Source organism: Amblyomma americanum, chromosome 9, assembly GCF_052857255.1.
Source record: "Amblyomma americanum isolate KBUSLIRL-KWMA chromosome 9, ASM5285725v1, whole genome shotgun sequence".
NCBI classification, from domain to species: Eukaryota; Metazoa; Arthropoda; class Arachnida; order Ixodida; family Ixodidae; genus Amblyomma; species Amblyomma americanum.
This window is the reverse complement of record NC_135505.1, coordinates 68,991,184-69,009,889: the sequence shown is the minus strand read 5'-3', so window position 1 is coordinate 69,009,889 and position 18,706 is coordinate 68,991,184. Positions and strand designations below refer to the sequence as shown.

Genomic DNA, 18,706 nt, shown 5'->3' with positions numbered 1-18,706 from the left:
CTCGCAATCTTTTTCGTCGACTTCAATTTGCCAGTAGCCGCTCTTGAGGTCTATCGATGAGATATATTTGGCGTTGCAGAGGCGGCCCAGTGTGTCGTCGATGCGGGGGACGGGGTAGACGTCCTTCTTTGTTATGTTGTTCAAGCGGCTGTAATCCACGCAGAATCTAAGTGCGCCGTCTTCCTTTCTCACTAGAACAACCGGTGCCGCCCATGGGCTGTTTGAAGGCTGAATAACGTCGTCGCGAAGCATTTCTTCGACTTGGTCTCGGATGGCTTGTCGTTCTCGCGGTGACACACGGTAGGGGCTTTGACGGAGAGGTCGGACATGTTGGACTGTTATAATGAAATGCTTGGCAATTGGCGTTTGTCGCACTTTTGGCAATGTCGAAAAACACTCACTCTAGCTTTGAAGCAGATTGCGGATCTGGTCTTGTCTGTTCCGGTGCAGGGCTGGGTTGATGTCGAAATTGGGCGAGTTCTCTTGGTCAGGCGAATCTTCTGCGGAGTGGTCGGAGAGGGCGAAGGAGTCTCGTACGCCGTATATTTTGTCTAAGAAAGCAATCGTCGTTCCTCTGTTAATGTGTCGGTATTCTTCGCTGAAGATAGTCAGCAGCACTTCGGCCTGGTCATTGCGGAAAGGTGCGATCCCTCTTGCGATTCTGATTCCTCTGTCTAGAAGAAACTGCATTTTGCCCTCGATCATGGCTTCAGCGTTAATGTCTTTCGTGGCGCCTACGGTCACTATAACGCTTGATCGGGGTGGGACGCTCACTTCTTCCTCCAGGATACTCAGGGCAACGTGATTTTCCCGAGTTTGCAACGAAGCGATGGCTTCGTCCGTCGAACGCGTGATCAGCTTGGATCGCAGGTTAATGATCGCCTGATGCTCATTAAGGAAATTCATACCCAAGATCGCTTCGCGGGAGCATTGCGATAGCACAAGAAAGGTCGCAGGATAGGTATGTCCTTTGGTAGTCACTCGCCCTGTGCATCGTCCTGATGGCGTAACGAGGTGGCCCCCTGCGGTGCAAATTGGTGGACCGTCCCAAGCCGTTGTGACTTTTCTCAGCTGCGCAGCGAATGTTTCATTCATCGCCGAGTAATCGGCTCCTGTGCCCACTAGAGCGGTAACATTCCGGCCCTCGATTGTCACTTCTAAGTCGGAGGTCCCGGCTTCTGCATTGTTTGTTGCACTTGCCTTCGGGTCACGGCTTCGTCGCGTATGCGAATCGCGGGTGGGGCGTGTGGTCGAAGCTCTTTTGGGTGGCGGCGTCATTTTCAAGTCAGCTTGCGTCGTGGTCGGGGTTTTCATTGTGTGCGGCGTCGGTGCAGCGAGTGTCGGTTCTTCATGCGGCGTCATGGGTGCAGTGTCTTCATGGGGCGTGGTCGGTGGAGGATCTTCGGCGTTTCGGGCGTGAGCGACCTCACCTCAAGAGGTTCCTGCCTTTAGTTTTCCCTACGGGGCCTGGGAGACCTTCCTCGTACCGCGGCTGCGTAGCTGCTGCGTGGCGATGCAAAGCGCGAGGTTGACCGCGATGGTGAGTGCAAGAAGCGGTTCGGCGTGTACTCTTCTTGACGCAGGTACTGGTCGATTTCCTGCGGACGTTGTCCGAAGCGTGGTCGTGGGGCGTTAACGGCATATTATCGAAGACCGATACGTCGGTACGGGCAGTGACGAAGAATATGGCCGGCCTCACCGCAATGGAAGCACAACGGCCGGTTGTCGGAAGTCCTCCAGGCGTCGCATTTCCTGGGGCTTGAGCGTCGGTCATAGGCTGGGCGGGCGGGGACTGAGAGGCGGCGTTGTGGAACAAGTGGCTCATCTTGGGGAGGACGTGGGGGTTGTCGTTGGGGCTGAGCAGTCCTTACTGCAGCGGCGTAGGTCATGGCCTGGGTTTCTGTGGCCGTCGGGGTGCCAAGTGCCTTTTGCACTTCTTCCCGTACCACATCCATCAGAGTCGCTGCTTGTTGCTGTGGGGAGGATGGCAGTAATCGGCGTAGCTCCTCTCGGACGATTTCGCGGATAACTTCTCGCAAGCTGTCGCTGGTGGTGGCCTTTGTGTCCGAACAAATTGCACAGGCAGAGGAAGGGCGGTTGTACTGCCGAGGTCGGACGTCGAGGGTGTTCTCAGTCGTGCAGGCTTCTTGCATTTGCATGAGTTCGTCTACTGTTTTTGGCGGCTGGCGGACGAGGTTGCCAAAGAGTTCTTTTACGCCGCGCATTGAAAACTGAACTTTCTTTTCCTCGGTCAATTCGGGGTCGGCGCGGCGAAATAGGAGCTTCATCTCCACGACGTATCCGCGGACGGCCTCATTCGGAAGCGGGATCCTGGACTCGAGGAGTCGTTTGGCTCTTTCTTTCCTCACGACACTGGCGAATACCGTAAATAGTTCCCTATTTTATGGCTCCCATATCGTAAGGGACGACTCGTAGTTTTCGTACCACGTGCGTGAGGAGCGATCCAATGAGAAAAACACGTCTCCAATTTTTGCCGCATCATCCGACTTAATGAATGACGCCACGCGCTCAAATTGGTCCAACCATTCTTCAGGGTCTTTGCCTAGGGATCCATTGAATTTTGGCGGCACCCGCGGCTGCTGCAGTATGATCGATGTCGACATCTTCGGTGAGGTTGCGGTGCTCGTAGCAGCGTCTTTTCGCTGTCTGGTGCGGTCCGGCAGTTTCCCGAACTCAGGCTACTCTCTCTGGAGATGTCGGCTGGCTCGCTGAGCTGCGGCTCGTCCTCGGGTGCGAAGCGCTGAGGGCTGGCTTCACGACTTGAAGGGGGCGTCCGGAATATGGAAGGCAACCCCGCACCTCCACCAGATGTCAAATAGTGGTGACGGCAGTCGAAGCAGCGATGAAGATGGACAAAAGGGTCTTCTAAAAGAAAACTGGTTTTTGAGCTGACCTCCACCCAATATGGACTGAATTACTCGGCGGCGGCGAAGCGACAAGCGTGGTCGGTGGCCGTCGAACAGAATGCCCGCCGCTGTCGGCCGTGCTAAATTTAAAGCTGATAGCGAACTTTCGAGATAAAGTGTGCAAAGTTACTAGAACATTCCGGAACAACATAGAATCAGCTCTGCCTGGCTGCGATCAATCGAGATAAATCTAGTTGCGTCTTGCATCGCAAACAAAGCGATGAAGTGGTGTGGCGGCAGATTTGAAAAACGAACATTGCAAATATTCGTGGCAAAATTGAGATTAACTTTGGAAAGCAGCTAATGCGTTTCGACAGACGACATAGTGGAGAGCTCCATGTGTATTATGGCTATGCGGATTTCTTTAACGCACACCGACAAAAGAGAACACTAGTTATAGGCGGACCGGCATTAACTACACAATTTATTTCCATTTTCTCAGTAAAATTGCAATCACTGTCGCGTGTCCGTAAATTCGGTATAATTTCTCAGTGTTGCCTGCTTCATTTCATTGAAGTGCCAACAAGGGCTTGATTCAAATCTATAAATGCGCTTTTAGTTATCTGATTCTCGTCGTTTGATAGAATACAAGATTTTTTATATAGATTCTTTAAAAATACCTCGGCTTTCTGAGGAATCCTCGAATTTTTTAATTGTCGAAGATTCCATTTGCAATAGCTCCTTGGTTTCTTTAGCATAACTGAAGGTTTCACTCATTTTTTGGAGCTCACTTATTAGATACCAGAAGGAACAAATGAATATGATTGTAGTAATGAATATGATTGTAGTAATTGTTCAATGGAACTCCATTGAACCCTCAATCAAGTTCACTTTTGAGGAAGAAACCGACGGCTGCCTCCCATTCCTGGACACCACGGTAACCCGTACTCCGACTGGCCTCGTATTTAATGTTTACCGCAAACCTACGCACACTGGAAGATATTTAAATTTCAGTTCTGTGCACCCAGTCGCTCACAAACGGTCTGTGGTTGTCTCCCTGATCAACCGTGCCAGACAGCTCTGCAGTCAAGATGCCGATCTAAAGAGCGAAATGAAAAGAATAGAGTCGGATCTTCGAAGAAACGGCTACCCTCTTACCTTCATCAGGAACACCGAAAGAAGAATGACAGCGAATCAGCCTACCTCCGAAGAACGCGAGAGCACAGAAAAAACAAAAGAAAAACGAGCTGCTGTCCCATACGTGGCGGGAATTAGCGAAGTGCTTGCACGTATTTTCCGCAAGCATGGCGTCAACATCGCGCACGTCCCCGCTGGCAAGGTGCGAACAGAACTGGTGAATGTGTAGGACAAGCTCCCTCGTGAAAGATTTCCAGGTGTTGTATATGAGATAGACTGCGCCGATTGCTCATCAATATATATCGGTGAAACAAAGGACTTCAGGAGACGCCTGAGAGAGCACCAGAACGACGTCCGAAACCGGAAAGCAGCATCTAACGCCATCGCCGAGCATGTGCAAGAATCCTGCCACGAGATTAACTGGGATCAAGTAAAGATATTGACAACAGAAAAGAACACATCAGCACGGCAGAATCTTGAGTCCCTTATCATGCAGACATCGTCTAACACATTAAACAGGAACGACGGAACTCTACATCCTATCTATGCTAAATCATTAAAAACGCTACTGGGTGCTACAAAAGGACGAATCCGTGCGCCGATTGCTTCATAGTGAACAAGGGAGCCGTAGTGCTCCCGAAACGTCTTTTCATCTTTTGACTTTGGCCAGTGACCAGCAATCTGCATCAACATGATTCCTGACCAGACGGTATGCCGTCAAACCCTCGACTAGGACAAGCTTGTTGCAGCTGCGAGTATGGAGTGGCACTTGGACAGTGTAGTTCATGTCACCTGAAATGCTATAGAGTCGCGGCGTCCTTGGTACTGGAAATAGATTAAAGACGCGCTTTCAGTGCTACTGCCGTGACATAATCTGCCTGACCATCCCACTGCATTGGAAAGCCTCTCCCATGTCTCTCCAGTTAACCCTGTCATATGCCACCTGCGGCCACCGTATCTCCGCAAACTTCTACACCTCATCCGCCCACCAAACTCTCTGCGGCTCCCTGGTACGCATGCCTTCTTTTGGAATCAATTCCGTCTCTCTAATTAAGTACCAGTTGTTATTTTGCCTTCGCATTACTTGCTCTGTCTAAGCCCATTTCTTCGTCTTGATTTTGACTAAAATGTAGACCGCGTTTGTTCTTTCACCCACTCTGCGCGCTTCAGGTCTCTTTGCTTTGCACTTATCATTTTTATTTCCATAACTGGCAGTGTTGTCGTTAAGCTGAAGCCTTTCCGTTAGCCTCCACGTTTGCGCCCCATAGGTGAGTACCGGTAAGGTACAGCTGCAGTGAGATTGACGCCCATTCCGGCCAGCGAGCACACAGAGGTTCTAACAAGGCATCTGGAAAAAGGCACAGAGACAAGATGCGCCGCCATTTTATACGCAGTGCAATTATTACCTTGATATGAATTCACATCTCTGCAAAAAACCGAGGCTGTCTTTCGAGCTCAAATTATACACGATCAGGCCTTAAGATTTTAAAGCGGCACCTGCGAATGCGCCGCCCCTTTGATCTCTGTAAAACTACATGCTGACGAAACCGCAAAAGAATGCAAATAAATAAATTAGGGGGAGGTAAACGTTGAACTTGGTAGAGGGGGCAAGGGCCAGGAGCGAAATGAGATGCCTATTATTGAGCAACAGGCAGGTTATTGTTTGGCGCCAAACACGTGAGATCCCGAGCCCCTTCGTCTCTGTGTCCCTGGAAAAATGATGATTTGATGGTATGAAGTGAAGAATGAAGAACTCAAAATAAAAAAAAAGTTTTACTAAAGAGACCCTTTCAGCGTCCTTTTTAGGCAGAGTGAATTTGACGTGACGAGTGAACGAATGAGATTAGCACCGGACATGAGACCAAACGGAGGCGCAGATTCCACGAATGCCAACGACATCATGCAGCAGCAGCAGAGCGCGTACAGTAGTTTGATCTGAACGCGCCTCTAAGATCAAGACAAAACCATTCTGACTCGATGGCTGTCAGTGCAGCCGAAGCAGAGACGGGACCACTTCAGCGGGAAGACCACACAGCACGTGCCTCGGTAACCGGGACGCACCGACGAAGGAATACACATTGGCGAGATCATGGAGTCAAAGATCCTGCAAGCAGGTTGTAATGTCAAGAAAAAAGCGAAGGAGTATGAAGACCTTGACTAGCAGCAAAGGGAGAACCGCTTCGAAGATTGGTGTTCTCTCTTACGCCGCTGAAATTCGAATTATAATTGGTACAACTCTCCCAATGCTCACCTTTTAATTGAGGCGACAGTTTTTCAATGCCTGTGTAGTATAATATGCTGATCATAAGCGTACTAACCACATTTCCTCAATCCCTACACCGTGCGTTAACATACTTTATACATGGCTGTGCTGCCAATCGATTACCTGCTCATCACTGTCTGATAATTACTTTGACATCTTACTTTTGATTCCATTTATTATACTCCTGTATTTAGCAACTAAGAACACCAGTGTCAGCTAATTTTAACCCTAGCTTGCAAAAGAAAGAAGCAGCTGAGCGTAGCCGCAGGCTGCTTATTAGGAAGTAGAAGACAAAGAACGAAGCGGTTGGGCGCCGGCGGTTAGCCAATATACTATTACTACTTCTTTTTTCTGAAAACGCTCCTATTGCCCGCAGCCAACCGCCTGTGCCTTGGCCACTCCCCCGTAGTGGGTATGTGCCATCTTTATTTGTGGCCAACCAACCAACCAACTGCCATTACGCCCCTCTTCTCCCGCAGCTGCCTCTGGAAAGCACGACGTGCAGCGGATACGGGCTGCAGCTTGTGGCATGCGATCCCTGCCGGTCATCACGTTGGCCCTGGTGTGCAGCGGCTAGAAAACCAGTGGCCATGCTCGCCGCTGGCAAAACTACCTCAGTGGACTCGTTGCCCAGCTCGCCCAGGTTAGTTTGGTCCACGGCTTGTTTTTCATTCCACGCTTCAACGCTAAGCCGTTTTCCACCTGTTCAGTCAAACAAATGATCACTCCGGCTATGATAATCAGACATAGGGATGTTCCCGTGTCCTAACTCCCAGCCATATATTGCGAATCTGTCTAAATTTCGGACGCGACATTAAAGTAATTTGAATTAAGATACAACGACGTTATCTCGTTCATTGACGTTGGACAGGTATTAGCATTCTTAGTGCAAAAATGCATTTGGTGCACTACAAGAAACTGAATTGTCATCGTCACCTAGTAATTACGTTATGCATTTGCCGCGGCTTAAATATGACACAACCAAAACACTGTTTTCATTCTCAAGGACAGTTCACACTACCATCTAGTCATAGAGTTTGCTTAGTCACAGTCGGTTTAAGTGTTTCCATGTGACCAATACAAAGAGGTGTCAGGAATTAAATGCATGCTTTAGCTCATTCCTGTTGCACTAAAAAACGAAATACCGAAGGAGACACCGGTTCATAGCGTTTACAAATGCATTGATCACATTGTTTTGGCTCAGATGGAGGGTTTCATCTTCGGCACTGACCTTTTAAATCCTGATATAGTAACCGCGACCGTGTGACGATGCCATCGTTATGATGTCTGCTGATATAATGTTTTAGCCACAAAATTTTAAGTATTCACGGGGAGTATTTATGCTATGCGAGTTACATCTAGAAGCGCTCTAGGCAAGCCTACTAGGAAAGCTCATTTTGCCCACCCGGTGTTCATGATCGCAATCCATTCTCTGCGGCTACCCACCAGATCTGGCTTTCCGTGCCCGGATGTTTCACCATTTTATCCGCTGGATGAGCACTGGTTGTGACCTATACTGTGAATTGTATATTTTGATGGTTAACGGTTCATAAGCGAGCATATTTTCATCGATATTTGCTAGCACTGACTGGCACTACTATAATTCCTATTCACCGCAGAACATGACAGTTCTCCTCACCATCAAATTTATATATTTATTTATTCTACAAGTGCTGCTATCCTTATTATCAGGCATAATTAACTTTCCCTGACATTCTATCAATAGCACGACAGCTCAGAGCTTTGTGCTTCAGCCACAGTAACATTAACAATATTTACAAAAAAAATTTAACAAAGCAACAAACTGCTTGTGTTCAATACAGATTGTAAGCCAAGATATTCGTTGTGCATAGTAGACTTCTATTTCGCGATACACGCTCGCAGATTTTCCTAATTTGCAACGAGGAGCATAGCTAAGCAGTAAAGTTGGCGGAAAAGTGTTGAGGAAGGCGTGCAGCAATCTGGTCACTAGTGCAAACATGCGGCGCTGCAGGAATCTCCGAAGCCCGACCAACGACACGAGCTCTGGAAGCAGATGCTGTCGGGACGTGTCCGGTCTTTCCTCGTCGGTGAGGACAAAGACCTGGCCGGTCAACTGGGCGTCGCTGCGGACAATTACGAAGATTTATACTATGGTGGTGAGACGCCTCTAAAGTTTGACGATGGCTTGCAGAACGGCGACCGCCTGAGTGCCGCCTGGCGGAAACAGATGGCAGACACCCTTCTTGCACGACCGGCCCTCGTCCAGCGTCGCCGGAGCAGCACTAGAGTGACATCCGCCGTGGAAGTCTTTGCGCCCTACCGCCATCCCATAACACGACAGACCACGAAGGTACGTCTATCGATGCCCCCTTGAACCGCCGGCAAAATTATTTGTTCGGCTCTTTTGTCCTAAGTCATCAGGGTATTCGTGATTTTTCGATAACGCGTTGCCGTATGAAAGGTTCCTTCTCCAGTTGGTACATGCACGTGGCAGGCAATGGCTTAGCAGTACATCATTCCCATTTATGCTGTCACAGGTTTGTATATTAGGTTAGCATGAAAAATACATGGCATTACTGTACACATAGCTGTTGACAAAAAAAATTACGGTTCATGTGTACCCTCCACCGCAGATCAGCCGTATTTTCGGAAAACGCGGAACCGCATTGGGGACAGATTTCCTAGCTGATTTGTCTATTCTCTTCGAATGTCCCTTCTTCAGTGTGTGCGTAACCTCATCGGTGGCCAAGTGGTTGAGCATCCGCCTCGCACGCGGGAGCTGCCGGGTTCGATCTCCAGTTCCACTGTATACCCACCGGTGATACAATGGGTACAAGCTTTCCCCTGCCTGGTGCTCGGCTAGTAAGGGGTGAAATGATTGGGAAAAGGACCTTTACCAGTCGAAAACACCGTGTTCTATGGCGCTCTTTGGTCATAGTTGCCCTTGCGCCATAAAAATCTATCATCATCATCAACTCGTTCAGCGTGTGCGCCAACGAAGTGCAACATTCAGCTCTTGCCGTGCTCAGTCATCTGGAAAATTTAAAAGGAACTGCTCGATAGTACATAAACACTGCCAAGGAATAGTAACTAACGCAAAATATACACAAAACTATGTTTATGTAAACAGCGCATTGAGCTATCTAGGTTTCAAGAATACGCTATCAAAAATACCCTTAAGTATTATGCACTACACGCACTTCGTCGCGATTATCCCAGAGCAGACATACACTTCTGCAGAAAATATACAAGATATTTCGTCCTTGAAAGAAAACCGAGGTAAGAAAGCTACTCCTGCGCTAAAAAAAATTCAACACAAAACAGCCTCTCAACACCCTTACTCTTTATAGGAGCGAAGAAACTGCAGGGGTAGTATTGTCGCACACCCTTATGTTCGAGGTCACATACGCGCGCTCACTTCCCGGCCAATCTGAACCTTATTAGGATAGATCTCAGGGTTGCAGTTCTAAGCACCGAGATAAATGAATGAAAAACGCATGAAAAAATTGAGGAGCTCTCTGCGACATTTCGGTGGAGCCTCCATTCCAGGGCTCGAAGAGACTGCAACTTCTCACGCCCGGTCCACCAGGAAGGACAAGCGAAGAAACACACGACAAAAGCTTTGGCATTCTGTAGCGCTTGTATCCTTTGTTTCTTGTGCTGGTTCCTGTCTTAAGCTTGGTTTTCTGAAATGCGTTATATGAGTACTTGAGCTAGGCCTAATTCACGTCCCCTGCATCGAAGTGCTCCTGTTGCGAGCGATTGAGACACCGTTGAATAGTATAACGTCGTATTCCATTAATACTGCGTGACGAACGGGACGTAGAAGAGAGAAACACTGAGGGACACAACGGAACAGTGAGCCACCAAACACAGTAAAACGCAATGTTGTACATTACGTGAATGTTTATGCATAGCTTCCGATGTGCGCACCTCGTGACTTCATGGACCAACCTGTTTTCGTGAAACAATTGTTTTTTTTTCGTCTTGCCTCGCTTTTTCGATGCAGGCGCCGATTACAAGCTAAAGTGAGTCTCCGCATCTGCGCCGCTTCCTGGACATTCTCAACGCCCATGGCGCCCGGCATCTGCGCGAACCCCCTCCCCAGGCTCCTATGCTCTGTCGGTGCTCGCCGATGCAGAACAAAAGCGGCAACGGCACTAGTGACACCATGGCCGAGCTGACGACAACATCCACGACGACATCGCGGCAGCCTCCGTTGCTCCTTGTCGTGCCCGGAATGTTGGTGGCGCCACGCGACGGACCGTTCGCCGTTGTCTTAGAAAACAGGACGACCAACGAGAGGTTTTCGGGTCTGCAATTGGCTTCTAATGCTGTTTCAACGTCCGTACCGATGCCTACGGTCACACTCAAGAGACGTCGGCTGAGATTTGTCTGGCTGCTCGTTATCTTTGTTTTGACAATATCGGCGTCGCTGGCGTACTACATGCGCCCGTACCTCGAAAAATACAAGCGAGAGTACGAGATCATAAGGAGCGCTCAGTTCCTCTGATATACCGCGTCCGGCGCCTTTGAATAATTTGCTTTTATCAGAAGGTTCTTTAACCACACTCATATTTTGTTGTATTTAATACAATGCTAACGTTCCACTAACTGTTTTATAAACTCAGTTGTGTGGTTAATAAAGAATGAAAATGTGGGCTGGTAACTGAAATTGTGCACGTCATCACACTTAAAGGATTCAAAATGCGGCCAGTAGTGACGAATGCTCTGCTTGTTGCCTTCCTTTGATATCTTTCAGTTGAAGTCTTTCTGCGCATAATTTAAGAAATCGCACAGGCAGGTGGCATGAAACATGAGCTTAGATTTGTCCCATGGATGACTGGGCACCATTGGATTTGCATTATCAGGCGCGTAAAACTTTAAGAAAGCCAACACTGCAATCAAATACACTGCCTACGTCTATTTACTATACTGACTTTTAGTAAGATAAGTTGTGTTTCCTAGCTAACTGGACATGTGCGCTTAAGAAGCCACGGCCCACATGAAGGTTTTTGCACAAGACAGTAGCCTCCAATAAGAAGTGCTAAATTGAAGACTTTAATAGCCGATGAGCATAGGGCTGCTTGTACAATAGTCTTATACTGAAGTAGAATGTCATTGAGGTTCTCTTCATGGCGGATGAATGAATGCCCGTCTTGTATTTAAGGGGTTTAGCGCTTCATATGGACCTTCTCATCTGCCACCGGAGACGTCTCGGACAGCAGAATGTAATGTGTTTATTCTTGTGTCTTGATTTTCTCTGCTGATTGCAATGTGTAGGATGTTCTCGACACAAATGATGAGTTATAAAGCTTTATATAAAGGTGTACCTAAATGAGTCGTCTCTGAATCGGCACTACAACCGATGAATTTCAAGCGTAAATGATTTATTCGTGACTTGTTGACTGTAGTAATAAAAACTACAAAGGCAATTTATTCCGCTGTTGCTATCTTAGAGAAAGGATTCAATCTGTCTCATCTCTAAAATTGGTGATACGGCGCTGTCAACACTCTGTCAGTCGTACGCTTGCTAATACTTGCTGCTGAGCTTTGCTTACTGCAAGCCATGGTATTAACTGTGTTCCTTCCGTTCTCTTAAACACTTTTAGAGTGTATCTTTTAGATCTGAAAAAATGGCCTCGAATTGTTTTGTATACAGCATTATTTTCTGAATTTTCGCCTGCCGTTTTCTTTCCAGAGGTATCAATGCACTCATTAAACAAGTATAGGATACGGAAAAGTCAGTTTCAAAGGCGCCACAAAACTGCATGCATATTTAACATTTATCTTAAGACAAGCACCCTTTGCGTCTGAAAGAAATCAAAATTTTCTGAGTGGAGCCTATAGCGCCTTGATCTGTTGACACCTTTTGGCTCTGTTGTCGACAGTTTATTTTCTGGTGTGTCCAATAGACCGCCGCGCTGTTTACGTAAGCCTTACCGGCCTCATTTCGCTAAGAGAGTGTTTTAAGTTAGAGATTCAACACGGGCTCTTACCCATTACGCTCCGGAGACACATAATGTAGACAGAAAAAAGTAACATGGGGCAGCTGTGGTTCACGCTGTAGGCCACCTTTCTGAAAAACGTAGGCACATTCTACATTTGGGATCCTGGTCAGCAGATACTCAAGCTCAGGTGATAAAAATTGCATATCGCGGGCTCAGATCACAAATTAGGCTGCATATGCGGTGGAAACCTGCACAACTGCTCGAGCAAGCTTGGAGGAAATACGTAGTCATGCTGAGCTGGCAAAATCTTGAGCAGTAAACGTCACAACGAGATACGAGTTTATGCTATGGTGATTTTCTTCTTTGCTTTCTTTTTGCCAGTAAGAACTACATTCTGATTGAAGATTGCTTCAGCATTGCTGAAAGAAGACTGCTAACATTTCTGCCTTTGAGCAATAAAGACTGTCTCCAATTCAGGTGAATCACCATATTCTGCGGCATGCGTTACGAAGCGACGATGCGTTCACGTTTTCCATTCATATGCATTGTTCTTAGCCTTTATTGCTGCGCGAATCCAAGTGTTCATGGCAAAGACTAAGCGCTCGCGATCGCATCCATTGCCTCCTACTAGTAGCAAACCTTCTTGTCACATATATTAAGGAGCCTAAATTAAATTTTAAAGAAAAAAGGTGTGAAGAAGACGACACTAATTAACCGAAGAATAAAGAGAAAGAAGAAGTATTCGGTGAGGTGGAGGGAGGTGACTGGTGGAGAAGCATTCGGTTAGAGCACGGGTCCTTCCTTCCTCAACCATAGACTGCTAACCATCACGGTCGCTTACCGCAAGAAGCTTGCTGTTTATATCGGAAACCTTATGAAAGGAAACTGGCAGACTTTCGAGAGCACATATTTAATTGCCCAAACAGCTTACAGTCTAAGGCACCCTCAATACCATGCATCAATATCCCGTACAAACTATGGGTTCCAAAAACTAACTCACATAATTCCTCATACATTAAACACCTATCCATACTTAACAGAATTGTCAGTACAAAATATGTCCGAGGTCAGATTTAGGAAATCTGTTCATGAATATCTTTGTTATAGCTAGTTGTGGTGTGTTTTTACCTAATCAGTTATGTTTTGCTCTTAGTTTTGTTGTGCTTAGCTCTATGCATGACTGATTTCAGTTTCGTTGTCAATATATCCGCTGCTTTTCAAGTTTCTGTTACTCATGGAAATTTTGTACCATTGCCAATGCCACTTTGTTTTGTTTTTTTTTTACATGGGGAGGGCAGGCCTCTGTCAGGCGCTACTAGGCGCCTTTAGCTTGCTCTCCCTTGTTTGCGGTCTCTGTACTGGCCAAACAAAACCAATAAATGAAGTGAAATGAAAATGATTGGCGGAGAAGAGAGGAAGGCGACAACAAGGCATGCGTGGACTAACACCGAGGCTATAAAAGGGCGAGTGAGAGCGAGGCCCGGGGGGGGACAGCAGAGAAGCGGAGGCTCCGGCGGGTCAGGGACACTTTGGCTGGAAGAGAGCGACGCCGGCTACTGCTCCGGTGTGCTCGCGTTCTACGACATCGCATCGTGGAAAACCTGCCGTGCCCGAGCCCGTTCCGGGGAGTCAACGGAGGACGCTACCACCTGCTACGGCCAGGGGTGTCTCCAGCGCTGTTGCCGCCCATCCGGGTGGTGCCCCCACGCCAATGACACCGGCTTCACCTCCACGGACGCTGGGACCTGGAGCTTGTACGACGCAGCCAGCGACGCCAGCCCAAGCGCGTCGAAAGCCGCCAGCGACGCCATCCCAAGCACGGCGAACGCCGCCTCGACGCCGCCTACTGGATCCATACAACGCCGCAGCCGCACCGAACCAACCGTGAGCACGAACGCCGACCGCTAATAGTAGAACACTAGTAGTAGACGCTAGTAGCAGTGTGCCCGGGTCGTGTGTATTTAGAGTCTCTGTGCCTTGTGTTAGTTTTGTTAGTTTTGTGTTCTAGTGTGTGTGTCACGTAGGGTGTATTAAATGTGCGTTTGTGTGGGAACACCTGTCGCCTAGTCTATTCTTTCGGTCGGAGTGTTCTCAGGAAAAATCCGTGACAAAGATAAGTGGCGAGCCTGTGCCAGGATACATTTCCTTTTTCTTTTAGTTTGTCTCGGATTTTTCCGATCTCTCGACGGCAGAAAGGATGGATTTGGCAAGAACGTTAGAGCTGGCGCTCAAGCTAGGGTTAAGCAAGGAAGAGACGATGCATCTCTATGAGGAGGGAAAGAGGCAGAGAGAGGAAAGTGCGCAAGCACGCGCAGACGCTCGTGAAGCAGAAGAACGCGAGGCGAAAAGAGCTCGTGAGGCAGAAGAACGAGAAAAGAGCTCGTGAAGCGGAGAGCGCGAGGCGAAAAGACCTCGCGAGGCAGAGAGAAGAGCTCGCGAGGCGGAAGAGCGAGAAGAGAAAAGAGCTCGCGAGGCAGAAGAACAGGAGAAAAGAAGGATAGAACGGGAGAAAGAGTTTATTTTGTGGAAACAGGCGCATGTCGCGGGAGGATATGAGGAGATCACGCACAATGATCAGCGTTCCTTAGCGGGTACAGAATCTCCTTGACCAGCCAGAGTTTGTCCAAGGAAGCTGCTGGCTCCTTTCGATGACAAGAGGGATGATTTGGATGCATATCTGCAACGATTCGAGCGGATAGCTTTGGGGCAAGGCTGGGAGCGCTGTGAATGGGCCACGGCATATAGCATGTGTTTAGTCGGAGAGGCGCTGAATGTTTTTGGAAGGATGCCTGCTGCTGATTCCATGGACTACGAGAAAGTCAAAAAGGCACTCCTTCAAAGATTCAGGCTTACGGCTGAGGGTTGTGAGAGATTTCGCACCGCGATACCTGAGGATTCGGAAACCGCTAAGCAGTTTTCCTGCAGGCTATCCAACTATTTTAATAGGGGCTTGATATGTCAAACACAGAAAAGAGTTTTGAAGGGGTGCGTGACAAGCTGGTCACAGAGCAATTTTTAGCGTGGTGCAGCTCAAAGCTGGCGCTATTCCTGAAGGAAAGAAAGCTGTGTTCATTAGAAGAGTTCGCCGACACTAAATACCAATTCTTTGAGGCTAAAGGGCGAAGAAATTCGAGAAAGGCAAAGGAGGAATCCCAAAAGGTCCTAGAGACAGATGCGGCAAAACCAAGAGCTTATGGCAGTGCGTCTAAGGTGCCAGTAAGGTGTTTTCTCTGCGGCAAGGTGGGACACCGTGCAGTTGATTGTCGGGCTAGTAGCGCTGCTCAGAAAACACAGGTTGTGTGTCAAGGTTGTAAGAGGAGGGGTCATACTCTGGATGAGTGCCGATACAGAACGCAGGACCGAGCTGCATGCGTTGTCGACTCAAGGGTAGAACTTGTCACGCCACCCGAAGTTCCACAGCTGAAAGGAGAGCAAACGCCGCTGGAAAATGAGGCAGTGAGTGGAACACCCAAGTCGAAAGCAGCAATGCCAGTTGTGGTTGGGCAAATAGGGGACCGTCCTATATTGGTGCTTAGAGACAGCGGAGCCAACATAGTCTTGGTTCGTAGAAGCCTGGTGAAGGACGAGGATCTCACAGGGGAAGCGTCGCCGTCGCTCTTGTAGATAGCACAGTGAGGTACCTTCCTGAAGCAAGGATTCTAGTGTCCACGCCATATTATACTGGACAGGCAGTGGCAAAATGCGTAGACCAACCCATCTACGATCTCATCTTGGGGAACATTACGGTTGCAAGAGGTGTCGAAGACCCCTATTCCGAGTGGAGGATGCTCGACGTTGAAGAACATCTAAAGGAGGAAATGCCTGCGACAGCTCAGACGGGTGCAGTCAGTTTCTCGTCAGCTGTGGAGACCAGACCTCAAGCGACAGCCCGAGCAAGGCAGCGTCCGCTCTCTACTCCTGTTGCGATGTGCCTGAGCGTAATACCGGGAGAAATTGCAATTAGGCAAAAAGAAGACCGGAGTCTGAAAAAATGCTTCGAAAGAGTCGGGGAAAGAGTGAAAAGAAAGAAGAGTCGTTCGTCATTCGAATATCAATTTGCAAATGGCCTTCTGCACAGGGAGTGCATATATAGTTCAGGAAGGCGGGTCCAACAGCTGGTGTTACCGATAGATATGCGATGGACAATGCTGCGCTTTGGACATGACGCCATTATGGCCGGACACCAGGGTGTCCAAAAAACGGTGTCTAGGATCACCGAGGCGGCGGCTGCATTTTTATGGAGGAAAAACGCTAAGCGCCCGTGTGCTGTGCGATGTCATTGCACGTTAAAGATCCCCAGGTGGACGAAATTATTCCGGAGCCCTCCACTACTGCACCTAATTATTCCTTCCTTCTTTCACTCCCTCCTTTATCCCTTCCCTTACGGCGCGGTTCAGGTGTCCAACTATATATGAGACAGATACTGCGCCATTTCCTTTCCCTAAAAAACCGTTCCAGTTATTATTATTATTATTATTATTATTATTATTATTATTATTATTATTATTATTATTATTATTATTATTATTATTATTATTATTATTATTATTATTATTATTATCATCATCATCATCATCATCACCGAGGTGTTTTTTTGACCGGGTGTTCAGAGTGCCGTTAAGCGCTTTGTTCGCTCATGTGACGTGTGCCAGCGCACAGTTCCGAAGGGAAGAGTTGGTCCTGTACCTCTGGGCAAGATGCCAGCCATCGACCTACCCTTTATAAGAGTGGCTATTGACAATGTTGGGGTGGGATAAGGTACTAATAAACCCAAATTTCAATGAAGACAGAAGATAACGTTGGAGCGGACTTCTTCAGTAGAGCCAACTAAACAGCGCTAGGTATCTGTGGCATGTATCTTGTTGTTGTTGTTGTGTTAATGTATCTCTGGGATTTATGTTGTTGCGGCTGTTGTTGGTGTTATGTGATCATACAAGGGAGTGGGTTGTGAACACGAACATGTTTATTAAAGACTCTGTACGGATGGCGGCAGTGGTGTGTTGGTGTTCTGAAAACGCTCCATAAAACGCTAAGGTGTCAGTGTGCTGTGCGATGTCAGTGCACGTTAAAGATCCCCAGGTGGTCGAAATTATTCCGGAGCCCTCCACTACGGCACCTCTTCTTCCTTTCTTCTTTCACTCCCTCCTTTATCCCTTCCCTTACGGCGTGGTTCAGGTGTCCAACGATATATGAGACAGATACTGCGCCATTTCCTTTCCCCCAATAACCAATTATTATTAATAATATTATTATTGCTGTGTTAGTGGTGTGCGTTTGGTGTGTGCTGGACATCTTCGGTGTGGTGTGGGCTGAGTCCATAAAAACGCTAAGGTGTCAGTGTGCTGTGCGATGTCAGTGCACGTTAAAGATCCCCAGGTGGTCGAAATTATTCCGGAGCCCTCCACTACGGCACCTCTTCTTCCTTTCTTCTTTCACTCCCTCCTTTATCCCTTCCCTTACGGCGTAGTTCAGGTGTCCAACGATATATGAGACAGATACTGCGCCATTTCCTTTCCCCCAATAACCAATTATTATTAATATTATTATTATTGCTGTGTTAGTGGTGTGCGTTTGGTGTGTGCTGGACATCTTCGGTGTGGTGTGGGCTGAGTCCAGAATCGCCACAGAAGATAGTCGGCTGGCTGGATGGCTTGAATATGAGGATGGCGTGAGCACTTTTTCATGGAAAAACTCTAGAGAGAGGGGGCCCTTGTCACATATATAAGGAGCATAAATTAAATTTTTAAGGAAAAAGGTGTGAAGATGACGACACGAATTAACCGAAAAATAGAGAGGAAGAAGAAGCATTCGGTGAGGTGGAGGGAGATGATTGGTGGAGAAGCATTCGGTGAGGTGGTGAGAGATGATTGGTGGAGAAGAGAAGACGACGACAACAAGGCATACGTGGACTAACACCGAGGCTACAAAAGGGCGAGTGAGAGCGAGGCACAGGGGGGAACAGAAGAGAAGCGGAGGCTCCGGCAGGTCAGGGACTCTTTGGCTGGAAGAGAGCGACGCCGGCTACTGCTCCGGTGAGCTCGCGTTCTACGACATCGCATCGTGGAATTCCTGCCGTGCTAGAGCCCGTTCCGGGGAGTCAACAGAGGACGTTACCACCTGCTACGGCCAGGGGTGTCTCCAGCGCTGTTGCCGCCCATCCGGGTGGTGCCCCCACGCCAATGACACCGGCTTCACCTCCACGGACGCTTGGACCTGGAGCTTGTACGACGCAGCCAGCGACGCCAGCCCAAGCGCGTCGAACGCCGCCAGCGACGCCATCCCAAGCACGGCGAACGCCGCCTCGATGCCGCCTACTGGATCCATACAACGTCGCAGCCACACCGAACCAGCCGTGAGCACGAACGCCAACCGCTAATAGTAGAACACTAGTAGTAGACGCTAGTAGCAGTGTGCCCGGGTCGTGTGTATTTATAGCCTCTGTGTTTTGTGTTAGTTTTGTTAGTTTTGTGTTCTAGTGTGTGTGCCACGTAGGGTGTATTAAATGT

General features: G+C 48.2%; 1 protein-coding gene across 1 annotated transcript; it reads left to right on the top strand.

The window, feature by feature from the left end:
• Positions 1 to 5,859: 5,859 nt before the first annotated feature.
• On the top strand, positions 5,860 to 11,116 carry LOC144103406 (uncharacterized). Its single transcript, XM_077636132.1, has 4 exons — positions 5,860 to 5,929; positions 6,747 to 6,829; positions 8,261 to 8,599; positions 10,259 to 11,116. Exons 1-4 carry the CDS (start codon positions 5,860 to 5,862, stop codon positions 10,274 to 10,276), a joined length of 510 nt encoding a protein of 169 aa, XP_077492258.1. The 3' UTR covers positions 10,277 to 11,116.
• Positions 11,117 to 18,706: the final 7,590 nt, after the last annotated feature.

Bases quoted from the DNA above. Each gene is read 5' to 3' on its own strand.
- LOC144103406 (XM_077636132.1), top strand. From the start codon at position 5,860: ATGAGACCAAACGGAGGCGCAGATTCCACGAATGCCAACGACATCATG. The intron at 5,930-6,746 runs GTAGTTTGATCT...CTTCTCCCGCAG, and splicing joins GCAGCAGCAGAGCGCGTACA to CTGCCTCTGGAAAGCACGAC. The intron at 6,830-8,260 runs GTGTGCAGCGGC...GCGGCGCTGCAG, and splicing joins CGGTCATCACGTTGGCCCTG to GAATCTCCGAAGCCCGACCA.